The 25618-nt window shown below is 44.1% G+C and overlaps 1 protein-coding gene across 4 annotated transcripts in view; it reads left to right on the forward strand.

Annotated features, from left to right (window-relative positions):
* Window positions 1-7327: 7327 nt before the first annotated feature.
* Window positions 7328-25618, forward strand: part of PDS5A (PDS5 cohesin associated factor A) — a 171134-nt gene continuing 152843 nt past the window's right edge. The window contains exons 1-2 of one of the 4 annotated variants that reach the window (XM_037897912.2): window positions 7328-8215; window positions 8992-9162. In XM_037897912.2, the coding sequence (XP_037753840.1) occupies window positions 8189-8215; window positions 8992-9162 (198 nt within the window). In that variant the 5' untranslated portion in view covers window positions 7328-8188. The other 3 variants (XM_037897910.2, XM_037897911.1, XM_043544498.1) reach the window with 3 other exon arrangements.

A 25618-nucleotide genomic window follows, 5' to 3' on the forward strand; every position in this document is an offset into this window, starting at 1 on the left:
ATTGCACTATTTCCCAAGCTCAGTAGCAATGATTCACCATGTACTGCTGCTCCATGAATGCCAAAAGTAATCATGAAATTATTTCTTTCCATGGCACACAGCAGGGCAGGTGCCACAGATTCCTGTTGGCATTGCAGCTCATTAAATTCTACATGATCAGTGTTCCTAATGCTTAACCAAAGACTGGTGAGCAAAGCTCTTCATAGGAAAGAAAAACCTGCTCGGAGATTAAGAACCCCCAGTCCTCCAATGCATATGCTTAACTTTACTCACACAGATAATCTCATTGAACTGAATGGAATTAGTGTAGTGGTTAAAATAAAACTTGTGTAATGTTTACAGGATTGGAGTCTAAAGCACTTCTACTTTTGTTTAAAATTGTGAGATTGATTTTCCTTTAAAAAGCATTTTTAAAGTGTAGTGTAAGCTATTCTAATATCTAACAAAAGAATCACTGAATGTAAACAGTCATATATAATTAAAGGAAATTACTTACAAAAAATAGGATCCTTCAAAGCTATTCAATGAAAGCGGAATGTAGATCAGACTGGACTTCAGTTACACCATGGGTCTGGCTTCACTGACCCAGAAACTGCAGCATCCATTTGACTGAGAAACCAGACATGTTCTAAGTTAATGTGCTATTTCTTTATTTTTAATTGGTTAATATTATATGCTACACCAACCAAAACATGCTAAAAACTAGGGCTATCAAGCAATTAAATTGTGATTAATCACACAAATTGTGTGATTTGTGCTATTAATAGAATACCATTTAAATATTTTTGGATGTTTTGTACATTTTCAAATATATTGATCTCAATTACAACAGGGAATAAGAAGTGTACAATGCTCACTTTATTTTTGATTACAAATATATTTGCATTGTAAAACACAAAAGGAATAGCATTTTTCAATTCACCTAATACAAGTACTGTAATGCAAGCTCTTTATCATGAAAGTTGAACTTACAAATGTAGAATTATGCATTCAAAAATAAATTTAAAACTTTAAAGCCTAAAAGTCCACTCAGTCCTACTTCAGCCAATCGCTCAAAAATAAGTTTGGTTACAATTTGTAGGAGATAATGCTACCTGCTTCTTGTCTACAATATCACCTGAAAGTGAGAACAGGCATTCACATGGCATTGTTATAGCTGGCATTGCAAATATTTGTGCCAGATGTGCTAAAGATTCATATGTCCCTTCATGCTTCAACCACCAATCCAGAGGACATGCATCTGTGCTGATGACAGAGTCTTCTCAATAATGATCCAAAGCAGAGTGGACCAACGCATGTTCATTTTCATTATCTGAGTCAGATGCCACCAGCAGATGGTTGGTTTCCTTTTTTGGTGGTTCGGGTTCTGTAGTTTCCACAACTGAGTGTTGCTCTTTAAAGACTTCTGAAAGCATGCTCCACACCTCGTCCCACTCAGATTTTGGATGGCACTTCAGATTCTTAAACCTTGGGTTGAGTGCTGTAGCTATTTTTAGAAATCTCACATTGGTACTTTCCTTGTATTTTGTCAAATCTGACATGTTCTTAAAACAAATGTGCTGGGTCATCATCAGAGACTGCCATAACATGAAATATATGGCAGAATGCAGGTAAAACAGAACAGGAGACATACAATTCTCCCCTAAGGAGTTCAGTCACAAATTTAATTAAAGCATTTTTTAACGAGCATCGTTAGCATAGAAGCATGCTCTATGGAATGGTGGCCAAAGCATGAAGGGGCATACGCTAAACATTTGTATCTGGCACATAAATACCTTGCAATGCCGGCTACAAAAGTGCCATGCAAATGCCTGGTCTGACTTTCAACTTTCAGGTGACGTAAATAAGAAGCAGTCAGCAATCTCTCCCATAACTGTAAACAAATGTGTTTTGTCTTAGCAATTGGTTGAACAAGAAGTAGAACTTAGTGGCCTCTAAAGATTTATGTGTTTTTGAGTGCAGTTATGTAGCAAAAAACTACTTTTGTAAGTTACACTGTCACGATAAAGAGATTGCACTACAGTACTTGAATGAGGTAAATTGAAAAACTATTTCTTTATCATTAGTACAGTGCAAATATTTGTAATAAAAAAATTGAGCACTGTACACTTTATATTCTGTTGCAATAGAAATCAATATATTTGAAAAATATAGAAAAACATCCAAAAATATTTAAATTTCAATTGGTATTCTATTAACTGTGATTGAAATTTTTTGAGTTAATTGCATGTTAACTGATTAATTGACAGTCCTACTAAAAATATAACTTTCCCTAACATCTTAAAGTCCCTAATTTCTCCTCTTCTTCCCCCCCCCCCCCGCCCCCTTTCTCTAGACATGCAAGGGTGAGATACCTCACACTGAAATAAATGCGGGTTGGATGAGGCCCTCGGGGGAAAGAGTTGTAGCCTGGGACCCTGATTCAGATCTCATGCAGGTTTTACACTGCTGTATCTCTATGGATGTCAATGGAGTTACTCCTGGTTTACGTTAGAGTAAAAGACCTTGGGTCACTGACTTCTACGTCCTGCTCTACATTCTCATCATTTTAGCAAATAGTATGCACAAGAGCATACAAATGAAGCCCATGGGGGAAGAAAGGCAAAGAGAAGAGCAGACACACAAAGACAGAGAAGAAGTTGAGACAAAGGTGGATGGAAAAGGAAGAGAAACAAAGGGCAGAAATAGCAGTGGTCCTAAAGGGAAGCATGTTTTCTCCACTAATTGATGCTAAATGAATCAATATTAAAGTTTTTATTTACTACAGAAAGGCCATATTATACCCTTGATCTTGGTACAAACCTCCAATTGAAAACCATGTGAATTCCTGTGGATGGAGCATGTAGTCCTGAATTTATAACCCAGCTCACATTCCATAATTAAAAATGGAGTCCAGCCATCTCCACCAAATGAGTAACACCCTAATCTAGGTACTTATTATATGGCACAAAATCAGTATTGTGTCCAAGGCCTGAATCCACAAACAGACTTAGGGTGTTGCAACATCTAACTCTCTAAGTGCTTTGAAAATCACTGGAATCCACAAAGCTTGGGTTAGGTGCTAGGCTCCCTATACATGGGGAGAGAGGTGGCTTAGGATGGGATCCATGAAAGCCAGGACCCTAGGCAGGGAACTGCCTGGGTTAGCCAATGGGAGAAGGCGTCAAGAGGGTTGTGTCCTCTGTGCCTAACTCTGTGAGAGGGGCAGGCCTTAAGTCCATACTGCAGGGAGGTGCCTATCTCTGCTTGGGATCCACATCTGGGAATTCTTCTCCTGGAGTTAGGTGCATAAGCCATTCTTGCAGGAAATGCTGGAAGAGGTGGAGGTACCACTACCTCCCTTAACTTTTAGCCAGAGGTCAGAGTACTCTCAGGATGTGGGAGACATGACTTCAATTCCCACTTTCTGTCTGATAAGGGGAGGGAAGAATTTGCACAGTAGTCTTCTATCCGGAGAGTCCCCTAAGTACTGGGTTATGAGATTCTGATGTGATTTCTATCTCTCCTGTTGAAGCTGTTCCACTTTGGATAATTAGTCATTGGTAGGGTTACCATATGTGCATATTTTCCCAGACATGTCCAGCTTTTTGGTTCTTAAATCGCTGTCCAGGAAGAATTTTTAAATAAGAGGTCCAGGATTTTTGCCATTATTATTTTTTCCCAAAGAAGAGTTGCACATTCGAGAAAGAAAGTGAATGCTGATCACTCGAGAGAGTGCCTGCTTTTCCCCCCCTAGCTCACAGCGCTTGCACCGCGAAACGGTTGTTTCACATGGCTAGGAGGGAGGCAGGAGGAGGGGCAATGCGGCATGCTCAGGGGAGGAGGCGGGGCTGGGATTTGGCAAAGGGGTCCAATGGGTCAGGGAGGGAGGAGAGTTGGGGCAGGGATTTTAGGGAGGGGGTTGGAATGGGGTCAGGGAAGGGGTGGAGTTGGGGGGGGGGGGGATGTGAGCAAATATCCCCCGACCTGTGGAGTGTCCTCTTTTTGAACATTCAAGAAAAAAAAAATATGGTAACCTTAGTCATTGGAGCAGGGGGATTGGACCTGGGGTCTCCTTCCTCCCAGGTGAATGTTCTAACCAGAAGTCTCTAAAGATATTCACTCTTTCTGATCCAATAACTATTTAAGTATTCATACAAAGTGGAACTTCAGCTGAAGAGATTGAGACCCCCACCGCACAGTATTCTAAATCTCAGTGGTTAGGGTGCTCTCCTGAGAAGCAGACTCCTGTTCAAACCCTGCCTCATCAGATTGTGTCTTGGATCTGGGCCCAAAAACTTGGCTTCATTCTGCCTTCCATGCCTATAACAATCCCTTAATTAATGTTCATCACCGTGACTCTCTCCTCTTTCCAATTCCAATTTAAAACCAACTCATTCCAGAAATCCATCCTTCTGTAATGTATTTCCCACACCAATAATATCTCCTTTCTCCCCTTTACCTGCACTGTTGACTCTTATCTTTGTTTATGCTCTCTGGACATGATCCACTGAAGAGAAAATGGGAGTTGAGGCCTCACAGAAGGTGCTCAGCATCTTGAAGGATCAGACCCTAAGTTTATAAAATCTTAGGAGGGAATTTGTCTCACTCTGTTTTGTAAAGGGCCAAGTACTCTTACAAACTACATTTAATTAAAAAAAGGAATAAAACTAAAACAAAATCCTGAGATATTTCAGCAAAACTTTTATGGACTTTAATGGGAGTTTCTGTAAGTAAAGACTTGATAAAATCTGAGTAAAGATCTCTGGATTTGGCCTAACAGTAAGGGAGAGGAATCCATTAAAAGCTGAGAAGTAATATGAACCTCACTGCTGCTGTAAAAGAAGCCATGTCTAAGTCAGATTCCACTTATGCTGAAATTATAAGGGTGGCGGTCAAATAGGCTAAAACAACAAACCAGACACCAGTGGCTGCAATTAAACTTTCCAACAGGGTCCTGGACTTCTCACATCCAGAGGCACCACAAATCAGTCATCTGAAGACTTTGTGTTTTCACATTTTGAAAATTCCATGTGTATATTCCTCCAAGTTAATGGTAAGTTAAGTTGTCATTCATGTACCTAAATGTATTTTTCAGCTATTTTAATTTTATGTATCAGAAAACAGGTTTTTAAATTAAAAAATTAGAAGTTTCTTTGTTTTGTCTCTAAATTGGATGGCAGACATACTGGTGTGCAGCTTATACTCTGATGTTTGTTAGCATCTCCTTTAACTGAATCTGATATCAGAACCTCAATCACTCTGTTCTAGCCCTGTCAGAATTTTAGATAATGCAGAAGTATGCCCCATGCTCTCGTTTTGAGGAGAGGTCGAAGATTGTTCAACTGTCCTGTGGTTAAAGAATTTGAACCTCCCACTGTCCTAGGAACTTGAATGAGCACATTTTTTCTGGGATTTATTAAAAATAACCACTATCAGACAGTATGCAGGATAGTCCACTTTCTACTTATCTTTTTCTGTACTAGATCTGGGACCTTCAGTGTTCCACTCAGAACTTGAAAGCCTGAGAATAAATCTCTCTCTCTCTCTCTCTCTCTCTCTCTCTCTCTCTCCAAATATTACTCCTTATCTGATGATTCTTGGGTTACAAATTGCTTGCTCTCATTTCACTCCGCATCTAAAGCCTACTGTAGGATTTGGGGGGCCTTTACATTAAGGTCAAGGGTGCCCAACCTGAGGGCTGGACTATTTGTCAAAGCTAAACCAAACTTTGATAAAATGAAGCAGAGAGTAGTTGGCTGTTTTTCCTTCATACAGATATGCAACCTTTTATTGTATATTTTAGCTTCAGAGACTACATATGTACCAGCATGCAATGCTCCATCTTGTTCTTCAGCAGAAGAGAAGGGCAGCTAGCTTGTATTAATGCCTTTTGTTCACTCTTAATTTAGACAAAACCAAGCTCTAGGAACTCTGGCCTAACTTTTGACCCTTCTCACTATCTCATGTGATCTGTCAAATCAATGTTTCTTGGTAAAGATGGGTCAGTTACTGTGGAAAAACTTATAACCACAGGCACCTGTGACTTCTTGCTTGCCTGCCATGTTGGCTCTGAAGGGATTAAACTAGAACTAGAGGCTTAGCAAAGGAATATCTTAATCACATAACTTTACTCTCAAACACCTGAGTTACAGATCTTTGAAAACAAGTCTTAGGTTGTCCCCTAGTCTGATCTCACTGCTTTTTCCAATTCAGAAATTTGTCAGCAGTTCAGATTAGACAGAGTGTTTCCTGATAGCCCTTCTTACATGGGGTGAGGGTTGTGCCCCTTTAATCGCTGCCTGCGCAGAGCAGCCTGTTCTTAAGTAGACCTCTCTTTCTTTGCCATGTACTCCATAGAGAATCTCCAGCCCCACCCCATATGTAGGACACTGAATAAAAAAAGTCCTTTATTCCATAGGGATTGCAGGGTTGCCTGCTTCTTAGCGATAGGCCTTCAACAAAATGTCAAGAACCTTTGCCTGGAAGGACAGCAGTCTGAGAACTGGGATAGTTTAGACATGTTCAGTACACAGTACAAAATGGAATTCATAATTTGACAAAGACATATCCTATTCTGTCACAGACCTAACCAACTGTGTTCAATTTCTAGGAAACAATAGATGAAAGACTATTAAACAGCTATGATTTTTGCATGTAAGGGCTGTCCTGAGCTCATTCACAAGCTCTCATTCTCTCTGTATATTCAAGATCCTCCTGAAGCCCTTCATTTGTGGTGTTAGCTGAGAAACTTGCTAGCTGACAATATCATGTTTGACAAATAACTTGGCTACGCCATGTATTTTATTTTATACATGTGTAGCTGTTGCTCCCCTTTTCCTATCCAATCTCTGTTACTTCCCTTGTCTATCCTTAGCTTGGAAGTTACTTGGACAGGGTTCTGGCTTCTTCTCTGATTAGAAAGCAATGGGTGCCACTGGAAATAAATAAAACATGGGAAAAATCATTGCACTGATCAGAACTTAACAGTAGCAAGAAAAGTTAAAGTCAAAAGCAAACATGAATGTTCAAAAGCTAGTTGAGACCAGAAGGAAAATGTAGCTCAGCAAAATTAACTGGAGTGCACTTCTTTTTGGGGCAGCTTGCAAGGAGAACAGGACAAACTGGGCCACGCAAAGGGTTAACACACCAGGGAAGTTGCTAACCGGAGCAGGGGCTAGAATCTTGGGAACGAGAGAGCTGGAATAGCGGGAAGCCGCTAGGCCCACTCCAGGAAGCCAGGCAGCACCTGCGCACGGACGAAGCTGGCAGTGAATGGCTCAGCCCAGCCTCGCGGCTCAGAGCAGAGCTAGAAGGCAAAGGGATTTTCCTGATTCGCGCGGAGAGGGCGCTCCGCTTCAGCAGGATTCCCCCGGGTTTCCTCTTCTGTTCCCAGCTCGCCCTGCTGACCCGCCGCGCGGTTACCCCATAAGCCTCGGGGGCACCTCCGGCCCGCTGGAGCCGGCAATGCCCGAGCAAGGGGTTCCCTCCCGCCCGCCTGTCACACTCGCCTAAGAACAGCCCAGCCAGCGGGCGCGGAGGAGACACGGGCAGGACCCTCGCCACACCCGGTGTGTGCCCTCGTCCCGGGGCTCGAGGGGAAGGAGGGCTGGTGCCTGTGGCCCTGACACCCCGACGGTGCTCAAGCTGCTATGCAGGGGACACGGCGGTGAGCAGCCCCTGGCTACCCCCTCACCCGGCGGGATAGGCCAGCCCCTGCCGCCAGCCGGCTCGGGACCACTGCTGGTTTTGGCGCCAAGCGGGAGGCGGCGCTGCTGCGGCCGTGCCCGGTACTGCCTGCCCCGCCGCCGCCGCCGCCCTGCCGAGCTGGGCACAAGGCGCGAGGGAGACGAGCCGGGGCGCGGGCTCTACTGCCAGGCTGGGGCGGGGGGATCCTGGCTGGGCGGCGCTGCTGGGCCAGGCCCCGGGGGGCGGGGGAGAAGAGTAGCGCGAAGCCTCCTCCTGGGCTGTTCTTCCCCGGCCGGACGGAGAGCGGCACTGTGTCCCCGCGGCGCGGCGCACGCTCCGCCTGAGCCGCCCCCTTTCACCCCCGCTCCTGCCGCCGCCGAGCAACCTCCTCCCCCCACCTCTCCCCGGGCAGGAGCCGCCGCCGCACCGCGAAGCAAGGAGGCAGCGGGAGCAGCTAGGGCGCCAGCCGGCCGGCGGTGGTGGAGCAGCAGCAGCACCCACCCGGCACGGAGGCTACTCAATGCTGCACCTTCCGGAGCTGCATGAGGTAAAGGCGGCTCCGGGTCCCGCTTCCCTCCTCCCAGCCCCGCGGTAGCACTGGGGGAGGGGGGCTCTTTGTAGGCTTCGCAGAGCTAGTTGGGTGAGGGGCTCCGGGGCAGGGAGGGGGCGCTGGGGCTGAGGACACCTGAAGTTGAAGGAACAAATGTAAAGTGGAGAGTGGCCTGGTCCCCTCCCGGGGGGGCTGCCCCCCTTTCCGGGGGGAGGTAGGGGCCAGGTGTGGGGCTCAGCACTTAGCTGCGCGGGGCTGGCTGGCCGGCAGCGGGGTTTTGTTTGGGATCCCAGCCACCTCCTTCCTTTCCCCCCCTCCTCCTGTTGGTCTCTTTGCCTCCTGATAGTTTTGAGGCCTAACTGCTTAGGCCTCGTCTCCCAGCTCTGGGGCTTCTTTGGCGGTCCTAGAGATCCGCTGGGGCCAGGATTTGGCCCACCCCGACCCCCCTTGGGCTATAATGGACTTTAAACTTGGGGCATCCTTTGATCTGGGTTAAAATTTCATTGTAAAATATGAGGCTGCAAACTAATAATGTTGGGCTGGAGAAGCCCCGCACTGAAAGGAGGCGCTGGAAGAGGCTGGAAAGGCAGGAGTTTGGGGGGGAGAGGTGGCTTTGTGAGGGGCGTCAGTGAAGCCCTCCCCGAGGGCTGGGGCTGCAGGATTTTTGCCCTCCTGATATTTAGTGGGGCCTTCTGTGAATTGAGGTTTAGAAATGGAAAAAGAGGGCTGAAAGTCGTCTCTGTTCCGCTGAACTTTTGTTTTCTGACCGATAGAGGCCGGTAGAGGACTGTGGAGAAGGAAAGTTTATAACCAGTGGCACCAGGATGGACTTTCCTGCTACCCAACCAAAACCTCCTGCCGATGGCAAGATCATCTACTATCCTCCCGGAGTAAAGGAGATCACAGACAAAATTACTAACGATGAGGTGGTCAAACGGTTGAAGGTAAGTGTCTCTTCTCCTCACCTATCAGCATTTGCCCCTTTAAGCACTACCCAAACTAAACAAACATTTTCATCTCTGCCTTGGGAGTTCCAGAGTTTTTTGATGTAGTTGAGATGCATACCACTTACTTCCAGATCTTCCTGGCAAAATTTGTATTATTTCTTTTTCAAAGGTCTGTGATTTACTTTTGTCAGTTTGGTACTATATTGCCATGTCTGCTTTTATATATTCACCTAAAGTGGTGAGGGGTTGAATCATCGGTGTCCTAATTTGTGTGTTTTGTAAACTAATATTTTAATTTGGCATGAAATAAATTAAACTACCCACAAGGGGTCAGAAGTGGAATTGTAAATATTAATTACAGGAAGCTAAAATTGTTTTTAAGTATGACGATTATTGAGAGTTCCAGGGGTTTGAAAGGTTTCAGAGTAGCAGCTGTGTTAGTCTGTGTTCGCAAAAAGAAAAGGAGTACTTGTGGCACCTTAGAGACTAACATTTATTTGAGCATAAGCTTTCGTGAGCTACATCTCACTTCATCAGATGCATTCAGTGGAAAAAAAGGGGTTTGAAAGATGTCATAGTCCAAGCATAGCATGGTGGGAGTTGATTATATTACACACAAGTAATTGTAGTTTAGAAAGCTGGCTATTATTGATTATAAAGTTACTTGTCATTAATTTATAGCACATGATACAAACATAGAAGCTGCATTTCTAGAGTTTCACAACTAGACTTATTCTTCTTTGTGCACCGACTGCTACTAAATTATATAAAGATTATAACATTTTGTGTTTGGACTATTCAGGGCTTGTCTACGCTTGAGGGTTAATTCAGATTAAGGTAGCATGTGGATTTAGAGTGAAATAGCTGTTCTGGAATAATTTCATGTGTAGATAAGCCCATAGTGTAAATAAAGTCACACAGTTGTTAAACTTTCATAAGTAAGAGGGATTGTCACAAGTATTTTTCTCTCCTTTTTTGGTTTGTTTTTGTTTTGTGGACTCTGACGTTTACAGAAGGCTTTAAATCAATTTTTTTCCAATGCGGAACATACAAATTTGCCTTGTTAACTTTCGTGCCATGGCATATTATTTTTAAATATATGCTGAAAATAGAGGATAAAGTCAGGTATTGATTAAATATCAGGGTCACTCAATTGATAGTATTGTAGTCTTTGGGCCAGAAAATTGAAGATTCAAGTCTTAAACCAGGATTTGGGTCTATGCTCAGAATGGTATACTATGTAGTACTAGGAGGTTTCTGGCTGTCTAATCTGATTATGTGGCTCCCATCACTGTGGTAGCTGGGTGTCTCACAAGTATTGAAAAATAGAACTAACAAATTATTCTTTAATCCTGTAAAAGAAGTAACTTGATTAGTTTTATAGTTGATGTGAAAAAATGTTCCTGTGTATTTAAAAAATGTATTTAAGAAATAAGTTTTGCATTTAATTCTGGAAGTGGCAAGGCCTGTGATTATCTCTTGCATAAGTGAGTTCCGTAGTGTAGTTCCATCTCATGTGAAAGCTCTATATCTTGCACTCATGAACCTTACCAAAAGTTAACTTTTTTCGTTGTTCCAGTGGAACATAATTATAGGGGTCATGATTGTAGAGGAAATGTCTATGGACTGGCTCTGGTTAACTATCTCCAAAGGGCTTTGAATGTTAGGACAGAGATCTTGAACTGGAGTCTATAGAGAATGGAAAACTAGTGTAGTGTGTGGAGAACATGGGTAAAGTGTTCATAGGTAAAGTGCCATTTCTAGATAATTGTAATATCAAGTCTGGAAGTCATGAATGTATAGAACACTGTGGCCAAGTCTATGTCTGATATGACATAATTATCTGGCCATGGATGAAAGAGGGTGTCTTTCTCCCCCGTCTCCCCTTCTCTGTAAGAAAGCATGCTCTTTTAAAAACAAACTAACTTTTAAAAACTCCATTAGAAACAAGTTTTTTTGTAGGTTTTGAAAAAGAAACCTTTACAATTGAGGCATAAATTAACCTGACAGTATACCATGAAGCTGAAGTTTCTGTCAGTCTCTGGTGGCTGCCTGTGTGTAAACTAAAGATGCCATGGCTCTCTTTGGAAAAATTAGAATATGACTTTGTGTTTTGGCCATCTTTAGGCCTGTCCACACAGTTTTTGATTCTCTACCCGGTGAAAGGCATGGTCAGCTTAACTGGTTACAAATCCATAATTTGATTTGTGTCTGCACAGCTTTCTGCCATCAAAATTGTATTTTGTCATCCAGACCTAGTACTTGTAATAATGTGTGTGTGTTTATTATTGCAGCTTGGGGCATTCTGGGAACCTGTCCCATTGTGCGTCATTAGCAGCAATCTGAGTAAGGATTTTTTTTTTTTTTAAGTTTTCTTCCCCCACTCCCTCTTTCTGCCTATGCTTATGGGTGGTGAATGAGGCTGATCTGCTGCTTACAGTGTTCAGAATCTGGACAATGTTGTGAGCACTATATCCCGCGAAAAAGAAAGTGATGAGAATTCTAAAATGGCTTGCATCTTCTGGATGATGAAGCGAGGAAGGCCCTCACGGGTAGCATAGACATATGGAATAGAATCAGGCTCTTAATGGATTTAATTGACTTCAATGTGTATTGGAGTAGACCCATAAATTGGTACCCTTGTGACATGGATAAAGTTCATTTTGGATGTCTTAACTTCATGGTTATTGGAGAACTAGTTTTAATTACTAGTGCCATGGTTGGAGATGTGTCCATACTGCAGAACTGTGTGCCTAATTGGTTAAACTAAACAGTGTGCCACACTAGATAGCTAGCAGGTGGTGGACAGTTAAGATTCATATGTTAACCATGTACTGTGTGGATGCAAACTGTTTTAAACCAGATATGCCTCTAACTGGTTAAAGACACTAAAAAATTGCCATATGATTGCCATCTTCAGCTCTAAGAACAGGTTCCAAAGTTAAGTGAATTATCCCAAATAAAAATGTCAGTTTACCTACACTGTCATTACACGATCAGTATTTAATTCTTTACTTTATAAAGTGCTTTGGGATAACTTAAGCATGGAAGTTGTTTTATAAATTCACATTTGGCTCTGTTGTAGATTAACTTATTAAAATAGCTTTTTAAATTGTCCATAGTTAAATAAGAACATAAGAATGGTCATACTGGGTCAGACCAGTGGTCCGTCTAGTCAAGCATCCTGTCTTTTGGCAGGTTTCAGAGTAACAGCCGTGTTAGTCTGTATTCGTAAAAAGAAAAGGAGTACTTGTGGCACCTTAGAGACTAACCAGTTTATTTGAGCATGAGCTTTCGTGAGCTACAGCTCACTTCATCGGATGCATAGCATATCGTGGAAACTGCAGAAGACTTCTTCTGGTCTTCTGCAGTTTCCACGATATGCTATGCATCCGATGAAGTGAGTTGTAGCTCACGAAAGCTCATGCTCAAATAAACTGGTTAGTCTCTAAGGTGCCACAAGTATGTCTTTTGGCAGTGGTCAGTGCCAGATTGTTCAGAGGGAATGAATAGAACAGTGCAATTATCAAGTGATCCCCTGCTGTCCAGTCCCAGCTTCTCACAGGCAGCGGTTTAAGGACACCTGGAGCATAGGGTTGCATCCCTGACTATCTTGGCTGATAGCCATTGATGGATTGTCCTTCATGAATTTATCTAATTTTTTGAGCCCAGTTATAGTTTTGGCTTTCACAACATCCCCTGGTAATAAATTCACAGGTTGACTGGGCGTTGTAGGAAGAAGCACTTACGTGTGCTTGTTTTAAACCTGCTGCCTGTTAATTTCATTGGGTGAACCCTGGTTCTTGTGTTATGTGAAGGGGTATATAACACTTCCTTATTCACTTTCTCCATACCATTCATGATTATAGCCCTCTATCATATCTCTCCTTAGTCTTCATTTTTCTAAATTGAACAGTCCCAGTCTTTTTAATCTCTTCTAACATGGAAGCTGCTGCATATCCCTAGTAATTTTTGTTGCCTGTCTCTGTTCCTTTTCCAATTCTAATGCATCTGTTTTGGGATGGGGTGATGAGAACTGCATGCAGTATTCAAGGTGTGGGCATACCATGGATTTATATAGTAGCATTATGATATTTACTGTTTTATCATCTATCCCTTTTTAATGGTACCTAACATTCTTGGCTCTTTTGATTGCTGTTTCTTATTGAGCAGACGTGTTCAGGGAAGTATTCACTATGGCCCCAAGATTTTTCTTGAGTGGTAACAGCTAATTTAGGTCCCATCATTTTGTACTTTTAGATTTAGGATTATTTTTTCCAGTATGCATTACTTTGCACTTATCTGCCATTTTGTTGTCTAGTCATTCCGTTTTGTGAAATTCCTTTGTAACTCCTCGCAGTCAGCTTTGGACTTAACTATATTAAGCGATTTTGTATCATCTGCAAACTTTTCCACCTCCCTGTTCACCCCCTTTTCCAGATAATTTATGAATTTGTTGAACAGCACCTGTCCCAGTAAAGTAGGGTGACCAGATAGCAAGTGTGAAAAATCGGGACCTGGGGTAGGGGAAAATAGGTGCCTATATAAGAAAAAGCCCCAACTATTGGGACTGTCCCTATAAAATCAGGCCATCTGGTTACCCTATAGTAAAGATCCCTGGGGGACACAACTATTTATCTCTCTCCATTTATTCCTACATTTTGTTTCCTATCTTTTAACCAGTTATGAGAAGACCTTCCCTCTTATGACTGCTTACTTTGCTTAAGGGCCTTTGGTGTCGGATTTTGTCAAAGGCTGTCTGAAAGTCCAAGTATGTTAGGTCAGCTTGTTCGTTTTTTTGTTGGTACCCTTAAAGAATGCTGAGGCATGATTTCCTTTTATAAAAGCCGTGTTGACTCTTCCCCAACATATCATGTTCATCTACGTGTCTGATAATTCTGTTCTGTTCTATCATTTCAAACAGTTTGCCTGGTGCTAAAGTTAGGCTTAACAGGGTGTAATTGCCAGGATCATCTCTGGAGCTTTTTCAAAAAGTTGGCATCACATCGGTTATCTGCCAGTCATCTGATACAGAGGCTGATTTAAGCAATAAGTTACATACCAGAGTTGGTGGTTCTATAATTTCATATTTGAGTTCCTTCAGAACTTTTGGGTGCTTTATTACTGCTTAATTTATCACTTTTGTTCCAAAACCTTCTCTATTGATACCTCAATCTGGAACAGTTTTTCAGATTTGTCACATAAAAAGAATGGCTAAGGTGTGGGGATCTCTCTCATGTCCTTTGCAGTGAAGACTGGTGCAAAAAATTCATTTAGCTTCTATGGAACAACCTTGTCTTCCTTGAGTGCTCCTTTAGCACCGTGATCGTCCAGTGGCATCCCACTGATTGTTCATCAGGCTTTCTGCTTCTGTTTTGCTTAAAAAAAATTCTTTGCTGTTAGTTTGTGTGTCTTTTGCTTGTTGCTCTTCAAATTCTTTTTGGCTGCCTAATTATGCTTTTATACTCAACTTGCCAGAGTTTATGCATGTTTTTATTGTCCTTGGTAGGATTTGACTTCCAGTTTTTAAAGGATGCCTCTTTGCCTCTAACCACCTCTTTTACTTGGCTGTTTAGCCATAGTGGCATTTTTTTTGGTCTTCTTCCTCTTTGTTTTTTATTTTGGGTATACATTTAGTTGGAGTCTATATTATGATTTTAAATAGTTTCCATGCAGCTTGCAGGCATTTCACCTTTGTAACTGTTCCTTTTAATTTCTTTTTAACGAGCTTCCTCATTTTTTGTAGTTCCCCTTTTTGAAGTTAAGTGCTATTATGGTATTTTCCCCCCTACAAGGTTGTTAAATGTAATTATGTTATGGTCGCTGTTACCAAGCAGTTCAGCTGTATTACTTCTTGGACCAGATCTGTGCTCCACTTAGGACTAATATTGCTAAATGTCTTTTCAAAGTCCATACTTGGTTATTCTTGGCAATGTAAACAAAAATCTCTGATATAACTTCATCAGTCACATGGAAAAACTTTAATATAGTTACATATAAATTGATGTAATTACCATCAATATTATTCACTAGTAACTTAATGATAGACTTACTTAAAATGCCATTATTAAGTCACAATTATGACAAATGTTTACATAATGAGCAGTGCAAAACTATCAGAGGTTGTCATGCTGTATGCATCTTCTGTACCACTCCTTACCATTATCTACCTGTTGAATTTTTTTAGTAAAAAGAGAGCATGAAATGTGACCAGCTGAGACAGTTTTGCACCATTCACTATAAAGTTTGGGAAGTTTATGTTTGTGACAAGGCTGGGGGGGGAAGCACTTATAGCACTTTACAGTGTTTGTTTTTATATACAGTGATTAGTGTAAACAGCACTGTATATATAGTAGGTGAAATGTACCAATTGTCTAACAGGTCCATGTAACTGTGTGATAGAGATGAGATTAGAATTTTGAGGTTTTTTTCTCTCCCTTGTGATCAGTTAATTAGACATACTACTTTTCTTCACCTAAGGAGACAGGTGCTAGCAGAGTGTTTTACTGTGATGGTTCCTTGATTTTGGAACTCGCTCTCTTCTCCTTGCCTTCTCTAGGATCTGGCCCATTAGTACCTGGATTAGTTAGCATTTGCAGCATGTTTGGAAGTTACTTTTCTCCAGGAGTTTGGTTAGGGCATGGGCTGAGGGCTGGGGGAGTTTGGTTAGACTTTATTTATCCACATATTAGCTGATAGATATTTGTGTCAATGTAGGATGAGCAGTGTCTTTCCCCTTACCTGTTTGCCTGTCTTGTCTAGTTTTATATTATGAGCTCCCTGGAGCAGGGCCTTTGTTCCGTTTTCTCTGTTTGGAATCTGCTATTGGCAATAATTACTTTTAATAATAGAATATATTTTATATTATGTGTGTTAATTTATAGAATTGGTGCTTGGAGCAAAGGAAGAGGCTCTCTAAAGGTCTCCAAACATATGGAAGTAGTCATGTTGAGAGTACCTAAAGAATATGAATTGGTGTGTTATCTACGCAGAGAATCTGGTAACTGGCATTGGACATTAATGTGTTTGGAGATTTTTGTGTGTGTTTCCTTTTTGAGAAAAAAGCATCTGTGTTAAATACCTTCATTGATAATTGTAGCCAACTAGTACTTAATAATGCTGTTTTTCCAATAACATATCCGAAATTCCAGGTCTTATCAGTATTTTCATGACTTAGGGCCCCAATCCTGTAAACACTCACTTCTGTCCTTAACTTTATGCATATGAGTAGTCTTGTTGAGGTTGGTGGGATTACTCAGGTGTGTAAAAACCACATCGTTGCCACGCTCCAGGAGTTTGGGATGCCAGAGAACTTCCTTCATGTGATCCGAGAGGTGTACAAGGGATGCAACACCACCATTCGCTCGGTCGAAGGGGAGACCGCCGAGATCCCTATCCGGAGCGGAGTTAAGCAGGGCTGTCTCCTCAGCCCCATCATCTTTAACCTCGCCATGGAGCTGTTGCTGCAAGCGATCTCCAATGGCACAGATGGCTTCAACCTCCATGTGAAAGGGTGAACGTCCTGGCTTATGCGGACAACCTGGTCCTGACTGCAGACGACCCAGAGAGCCTCCAAGGTTTGCTAGATGCCACCAGTCGAGCTGCCGACTGGATGAGGCTCCACTTCAGTGCAAAGCAGTGTGCAACTCTCCACATCGATGGCAGCAAAAGGGACTCAGTGGAGAAGATGGGGTTCCGGATCCAGGGCGAGCCAGTCATCCCCCTGGCAGAGGGGCAGGCGTACCAACACCTCGGCATGCTGACGGGTTTCCGTGTTTGGGAGACACCTAAGGACACCATGCAGGAGATGTTGCAGGATGCCGCCAAGATTGACGCCTCTCTGCTAGCACCATGGCAGAAGATAAATGCCCTGAACGCCTTCCTGATCCCCCGCATCTCGTTCGTCCTAAGGGGATCCGCCGTGGCGAAGGTACCCCTCAACAAGGCAGACAAGATCATCTGGCAGCTGGTGAAGAAGTGGCTGTTCCTTCCCCAGAGAGCCAGCAACGAGCTGGTCTGCGGTGCCAATGTCCCCCGCATGGGCGACCTGTGTGACATCGCGGTGATCACCCACGCCTTCCGCCTGCTGACGTGTTCCGACGCCATGGTAAAGAACATCGCAGCAGACGCCCTCCATGACCTGACAAAGAAGCGAATCGGCAGAGCCTCCTCCAACCAAGACATCACCACCTTCCTGAGCGGTTCCCTGGATGGCGAATTCGGACAGGACGGGTGCGACATCGCTTCACTTTGGTCCCGCGCTCGCAATGCCACGCATCGCCTGGGGAAGCACATCGGCTGCCGCTGGGAGTGGCGCGAGGAACGCCAGGAGCTGGAAGTCCTGGTGCCACAGATCAGGTCCGACAACAACACCATCGTCATCCTGAGCACCAGGGGCATGCTGGAGAGGATCCTGAAGGCAGCCATCCACTCACTGTACATGGAAACCCTGAAGCGTAAACCGGACCAGGGTAAAGCCTTCGAACTGACCAGCAAGTGGGACGCCAGCAACCACTTCTTCGCCGGGGGCAGCTTGACCTGTTTCGCCAACTGGCGGTTCATCCACTGTGCCCGCCTCAACTGTGTCCCGCTCAACGGAGCCGTTCGCCACGGGAACCGAGACAAGCGTTGCAGGAAGTGCGGCTACTCCAACGAGACCCTGCCCCACATCCTGTGCAGCTGCAAGCCCCACTCCAGAGCCTGGCAGCTGCGTCACAATGCCATCCAGAACTGTCTGGTAAAAGCCATCGCACCGCGCCTGGGGGAGGTCGCTGTGAACTGCGCCATCCCCGGTACTGACAGCCAGTTGCAACCTGACGTGGTAGTCACCAACGAGGCCCAGAAAAAGATCATCCTCATCGACGTCATGGTCTCCTTTGAGAACAGGACCCCGGCCTTCTGTGAAGCCCGAGCTCGTAAGCTGGAAAAATACGCCCCCCCGGCCGACACCCTTAGAGTGAAGGGCTATAAGGCGCAGATGGATGCCCTGATCGTCGGAGCCCTGGGCGCCTGGGACCCCTGCAACGAGTGTGTGCTGCGGACCTGTGGGATCGGTTGATGCTATGCACAGCTCATGTGACGTCTCATGGTCTCGGACACCATCTGATGGTCCAGGGACATCTACATCGAACACATCACCGGCCGCTGACAGTATCAGGACATGTGACCCGGAACAGCATCGTGCATCAACTATGAGAAAGGGACCGAGACACTTTTTCGATTGGACCATATGAACTAGAACCATAAACTCACTGAACATTAAATCTCATCAAATGAGGGTAAATCCATCGTCATCATCATATCCATTCATTATACTCCACACCTGAACAAAGCCATTATATGAACAACATACCCTCATATCTCAATGTCTGTACTTTGACCTGTTAACCTTTTACCCCCAATCGGGGATATTGCAGATTATGTATTCCTTATGCCATCTGATTCGAAACCAAACGTTGCACCCCTTGATAATCTGTACCTTATTCCCTGATAACCAGAAACTTCTATGCTTAAACTCTGTACCATTTCTTTTATTTTAACATAATCTTAATAAAATTATTAAGCACATGCTTAAGTGTTTGCAGGATTTGAGGCTTACAGGAAAAGAGTAGCCTGGTTATTATAGAGATCCATAGATAATTATGCTAGCACTTCTGAAACTTCCGTTAATTGTACTTATAGTTGCAGTAAAGTTGCAGGGGCAAACTGAGTTTGCAAATGTTCTTGAGCTATTGTTGGGTACACAAGCCTAGGGCCAAATTCCTATTTTTTATTTTACTCGGTCTAATTCTTTCAGTTAGTTTTATGGTTGTAACAATCAACTTTCTCATTAACTATGACAGACCACTAGTCAGTGTATAAGAAATCATGGTCTGGCTTTCTTTTTATTGAAACAACAAGAGCAAAACAGAATGCTAGTGTGTTTGTTTTGCAAGCTCTCTGACTTTACTAATCCTAAAGCATTCACCTTATGTAGGCTTCCAACTAACCCAAATATTATTGGTCCATTAGAAAATAAAGGAATAAAGTACTTCATTTTTGGCCACGGTAATTTTCTTATTCTAAGTGCAGCAGTTACTAATGGCAAACGCACATCTCCAGCATTACTGTGATAGTTTCCTGGCAATAAGAGGGTAAGTTTATTAAAACAAGAGGGTCCCCAATGATCAAATGTGTGCATCAGCCCTGGTGTAGTTTGCCTAGTTTTATGGTCAGTCTAGTCAATAACCCCTTATAGTACTTTGCCTTAGGCATTATTTAATGGACACTATTCAAGGCCTACTCTGAATAAAGAATTATTAATTTTCTCATGGACTTTCCTATGGTGGTCCCCAGTATGGAATTGGAATGCTTCACAAACACACATGAATTAATCTTCATAACACCCCCCTTCTGAGGAGATGTACTGTCCCCGTTTTACAGATGGGGAACTGAAGCACGGAGAGATTAAGGTCAAAAGTGCTAATTAATTTTGGGTGCCCGATTTGAGATGCCTAGGACTTGTTTTTTTTGAAGTACTAAGCATTGTGTATATCACTTAATATGTTCAAAGTACAGCTCCCATTGACTTCAGTTACAGCTGTGAGTGCTCAGAACTCCTGAAATCAGTCCACAGGGTCTCAAGTTGGGCACCTAGAAAATAAGGAACACACAATTAATGATCATCTGTGAAAAGTTTTTAGTTTAAGTGACTTGACTAACATTACATAGGAATTGTGTCACAGGGATAGAATCTAGTTTTCCAGGGCAGCATTCAACTGCCTTAACCATGAGACCATTGTTTCTCTTCCTGCCTTATTCACTGCACACCTTCAAAGGGAGAGGAAAGATGGTCCAATGATTAGGTTGCTTGGGAAACCTGGGTTAAATTCTTAAAAACCTTCAGAGGAGCAGTGGGCACTTTTGAAGGTCCTCTGCTCAGTGTCCCCTTCTGACTTTTAATCTTTGACCTTCACTCCTATTCCTTTTTTCTCATTCGTTGTCCCAAGAAATCATTTGTGGCTTGGGCTTAGTGGTTCTTCCCCTTTGGTTGAATGGTATAGGGAAGGTAGATTGGAAACTTTGGTTGTCTGTCTCATAAGATAAGAACAAGGGGATATTCGATAAAATTAAAACTTGGGAAATTCAGAACTGATATTTTTTCATACAGTGTGTAATTAAACTGTGGAGCTTGCTGCCACAGGAAGTCATTAAGGCCAAGGTCTTAACAAGATTCTAAAAGGGACAGGACTTTTATATGGAATATCAATAGTTTTCATAATTATAACAAATTTTGTGGAAGGGATATTAAACCTTGTGCTTCAGGGCTTAAGCCAACCACCAAACTATTTGAGATCAGGATTAGAGCTAATGTGGTGTGCGTGTGCATCTAGGGGTGAAGATATCCCACATCTGCCTACTCCTGAGTTCTTGAACTTTCGTATGAATCATTTGGACTAGATGGACCTAGGGTATGGTCTAGAATTGCAGTTCTTATGTTCCTAATGCATTTGTTCCAAACTCGTACATAGGAAACCTTTATACTAGCACATAGCAGTTTGTATTTTTCTCTGTATAAGATTAAACATTTATTATTTTTTTGTATTGGGATAATGCCTAGAGCAGTGCTCTCCAACCTTTTTACTCCCAAGATCACTTTTTGAATCTAAGGGCAACCCAGGATCTACCCCACCCCTTCCCCAAAGCTCTACCCCCTCACACCATTTCCCCCCCCGCCCCCGTCGCTTGCTCTCCACCCACCCTCACTCACTTTCACCAGGGTAGGGTAGGGGTTTGGGAGGGGGTGTGGGTTCTGGGATGGGGTCGAGGGGTTCACAGTGTGGGAGGGGGCTCTGGGCTGAACCTAGGGCGGGGGATGAGGGTGCAAGCTTTAGGAGGGAGTTTGGGTGCAGGGTGGGGGCCTCCGGGCTGGGGTAGAGTGTTGGGGTGCAGGGTGGGGGCTCTGGGAGGGAGTTTGTGTGCAGGAGGGGGTACTGGGTGCTGGCTCCAGGAGGCAGTTGGGGTGCAGCGGGGGGGTTAGGGTCCGGGGGGAGATTTGGGGTGCTGGCTCCGGGAGGGAGCTCAGGGTTGGGGGTTGGGGTGCGGCCTCCTGCTGGGCAGTTACCTCCAGTGGCTCCTGAGTGACGGCAGGTGTAGCGAGGCTAAGGCAGGCTTCCTGCCTACTCTGGCCCCATGCTGCTCCTGGAAAGGGCCAAGGCACCCCTGTGGCCCCTGGGAGAGGGAGGCGGGCACGTGGCTTTGCGTGCTGCCCCTCTCGGCAAGCACCGCTCCCCTCAGCTTTCCCGACCAATGGGAGCTGCGGGGGTGGTGCTTGCAGAAAGGAGGAGCGGTGCTTGCAGGCAGGAGCAGGGCATGGAGGGAGACGCTTGTCTCCCCACCCCCCGGGGCCGCACTAGCCACTTCCGGGAGAAGTGTGGGGCCAAGGTAAGCAAGGAGTTTGTCTTAGCGGCAGCCACACTGCACCGCCGGAAATTGCAATTGACTGGGAGATCCTTTAGATAGACCAGTTGATCGTGATCGACTGGTTGGTGACCACTGGCCTACAGGCTTCAGCTGAGATCAGATCCACATTGTATAAAGGCTAAAAAACAATTCCCGCCCAGAAGAGTTTACAATCTAAAAAGACAAGACAGATGAATGGTGGGAGAAGAGAAGTGTGGCATTACGCCCTGTATTCTTCATAGTAATATTATTATGATATGAGTATGACATAATCATGATGTATTTTGTACAAGATAAGGCATGTGAGATATCATTGGAAAGGTTATGATTTACTGAATAGGGTTATCCTACTTGTATGCATATATAATTTTTGTATCTGAAGTTAGGAATATTATCTATGCATCTATTACAATTGTGTTTGCATTCCGTCTAGTGGGCATTCCCCACGTGTAATCAGTTTAGATGGCTAGCAGGGAAGGGCCATTGGGAAGAACAATAGGTCTTACAAGTTACTAATCTCCCACTGGGGAGTCTTCCTGGAAAGCTTTCCTGGGGACGTTGCAAACAGCCTCTGAGTCATGGCTGCAGTAGCCCTACAGCAGTGGTCCCAGAGGATCTCCCAGTTGATCGCAATCTCCGGTGGTGTAGCGGGGCTGCTGCTAAGGCAGGCTCCATGCCTGCCCCGGCCCCATGCCACTCCTGGAAGAAGCCAGCAGGGCCCTGGGGGTTGGGGAGCAGGGGTCTCCCGCTGTGAGCTCCTCCTTTCTGCAAGCACCGCCCCTGCAGCTCCCATTGGCCAGGAATGGGGAGCTGTGGCGGTGGTGCTTGCAGAGAGGGGAAGTGCACGGCACCACGTGCCCCCTGCCCCCCCCCCCTTCCCAGGGGCTGCAGGGGCTCGTTGGCCCCTTCCAGGAGCAGTGTGGGGCCAGGGTAGGCAGGGGGCATATCTTAGCGGCAGCCATGCTACGCTGCTGACCGGGAGCTGCCGGAGGTAAATGCTGCCCAGTGGGAGGCCGCACCCCAGCCCTGATCCCCCTCTCAGAGCTAGCATCCTGTACCCGGTCTTGCACCCCAACACTGCCCCAGCCCGGAGCCCCCTCCTGCAACCAAACTCCCTCCCAGAGCTTGCACCCCTCACCCCCTCCTGCACCCCTGCCCTGGGCTCAGCTTCCCACACTGCGAACCCCTCAGCCTGAGCCGCACCCCCTCCTGAACCCCAACCGCCTACCCCAGCCTGGTGAAAGTGAGAGAGGGTGGATGAGTGTGAGTGATGGAGGTGGGGGATGATTTGAGTGGGGCGGGGCCTCATGGTAGAGGCAGGGTAGATCTTGGGTTGCCCTTAAATTCAAAAGGTGATCTTGGGTGTGAAAAGATTGGAGACCACTACCCTGCAGGGACATGTGACCAAGTCTCCTGGTACTGGACTCCACGATAATACTAGTGGTTTTCCACTGATCGGGCATGGGAATCAAACTGGGAGACAAAGGATTCCTGCTATATGCAAAAACTTTTTAAGGCAGGGGAGTGACCTTATCATGGTTCGTTCTTCACTGACTCCCTGTCAAAGAGAGAAGACTGCTGGAAACACCTGAAAAACAAAAAGACTGATGTAGAGGAGAAGGGCTGAACCCAGGCTAGAGGGTTGTCTAGCCTGTGAAAGGAATATTTGGAGTTTTAAGCTGCAAGCATGTGCAGTTTGCTTTCAGAAATCTCTGCAATCTGCCTAAAACAACATTTAGGATGAGAGTTTGCTGTACATATCCCATTTCTTTAGTATATTAAGCTTAGATTGCATGGTTGTTTTATTTGCTAGGTAATCTGCTTTGATCTGTTTAGTATCCCTTATCACTTAAAATCTATTTTTTGTAGTAATAAACTTGTTTTTGTTTTTGTCTAAAACAGTGTGTGTGTCTGGAAATCGTAACTTGGGGCAGAAAGCTGTGTATATTCCTCTCCACATTGAGGGAGAGGGCGAATTTCATGAGCTTACGCTGCACAGTTCTCTGTGCAGCGCAAGACAATGTAATTTTGGGTTTACACTCCAGAGTGGGGTGTGCACTTGAGTAACTGGGCAGTTCCTTAGCTGAGCCTTCCCATGCAGAGCTGATCTCAGCATCTGTGTGTATTGCTGCAGCTGGGTTTGTGTTGGTAAAGTGCATTCTGAAGCCTGGGGAAGGGCTTGACAGGCTGCATAGCAGTACAGTTTAAAGGGAATCCAAGCTGGTGGGTCACGCGAGCTCAGTGGTACCCCAGTTCCAAATGGCACCCCAGGGTGGGGGGTGGGGGAGAACTCATCACAAGAGGTATTATCCCCATTTTACAAATGGAAAAGTGGGGCACAGAGAAGTTAAGGATCACACAGGAAATCTGTGGCAGAGCAGGTATTGAACCCAGATCTCTTGAGTCTTAGTAGCATGCCTTAATCACAGGACCAATCTCCTTCAAGTCTGGAAGACTTTATCCTGTCAGATTCAAAGTATTTTAAAATAAAAATTTGGGCCTAAGTCCATGATGTAAACACTTAATTCCAAGTGTTAGAACACATGGTGGATTAAAGATCTGGAAAACATAATATACTTAAAACTTCACATGTTCCAAGTGCTATATAAACATTAATCCTCAAAACAGTCCTGTGATATGCTGTGGTGGTGTAGCATATTGGTCCCAGGATATTAGAGAGAGAAGGTGGGTGAGGTAATATCTTTTACTGGGCCAATTTCTGTTGGTGAAAGAGACACTCTTTCGAGCTTACACAAAACTCTTCTTCAGGTCTGGAAAAAGTACTCGGAGTGTCATAGCTAAATACAAGTTGGAACAGATAGTTTAGCAAGTTCTATCTGGGTATTTGGCGGAAACTTTACAACCTTATCCTCCATGAACCTACCCTAGGGAATTTCTACATGTTTCCCAAGATACACAAATTAGGAAACCCAGACAGACCCATCATATTTGGCCATAGCACTCTTACTAAAGGAATTATTAGGGCTTATGGAAACTATCCTCAAATCACTTACCACGCAAAGGGCCAGCGTCCTCCGTGACACAACAGATTTCCTGCAGAAACTCCACAACATTAACAACCTCCCTCAGAACACCAGCTTGAATCATTCCATGTAGTTTTATCCCCATAATGCCATGTATGCTTCTCCTTTCACCAGAAAGCAAAATCTAGTTTTTAAATGAGCGGTAGGTACAAAATAGTTAACAGACCATTAGTTCACAATGTGTACTGAAGCCTTCTTGGTATTTAAAGAAATCAAACTTTGGTCCAGACTCTAAATTATGTAAACATTCTTAGTATCTGAAAGTCTTCCAGACTGTAACTATCTTAATTACCATTGTTACCTAAGAATTTAAAACACATGCTTATTGTTAGTGTCACTCAAAACAGTGTATGATTGTTGGCTCTGCAGCTGCAGTTAACTAATGAACACTATTCCTAAGGGTATGCTGATGTTAGTCATTGGCTGCTGCAAAGATGTCTAATGTTTATTTACTGCTGCAAAGATGTCTCATGTTTATTTACTGCTACAGGTAAACAAAAATAGTGTTGGTCCAAAATGTGTGGCTGTGTAGCCAAAAAGATTGAAAATTCTGTGTCCTTAAATGTGTCACTAAGTTTTAAATACATATTTTATTTGCGTGGGGCAGATGACATGAGTGTGCTTACCTAATACATTTCTTAGAACTGCAATGTTGGGCTGACTTTTGTGGCTATATTGCCAAATTTAAGTTACACCAATTAAAATTTAGCATGACATTTGTTATATTTGAAACAATCTTTGTCTTGATGGTCATTCGCTTGGGACCAACTGTCAGTTATATAGTGTTATGTCATATCACCTAACTTTAACTGTATTTTGTCTGCTTCTATGAATAATTTTCAGCCTGACCTTTTACTCAAACTGAGCAGCTGCTCAGTGTTGTCATGTACTACTTGTATGTCACGTATGTTGCAGGGCTGCTACTAGCAGGTCAGGCTTCTGTATTAGATATAGCCTGACTGCAGAGC

The sequence above is a fragment of the Chelonia mydas genome, chromosome 4, assembly GCF_015237465.2.
Source record: "Chelonia mydas isolate rCheMyd1 chromosome 4, rCheMyd1.pri.v2, whole genome shotgun sequence".
NCBI classification, from domain to species: Eukaryota; Metazoa; Chordata; order Testudines; family Cheloniidae; genus Chelonia; species Chelonia mydas.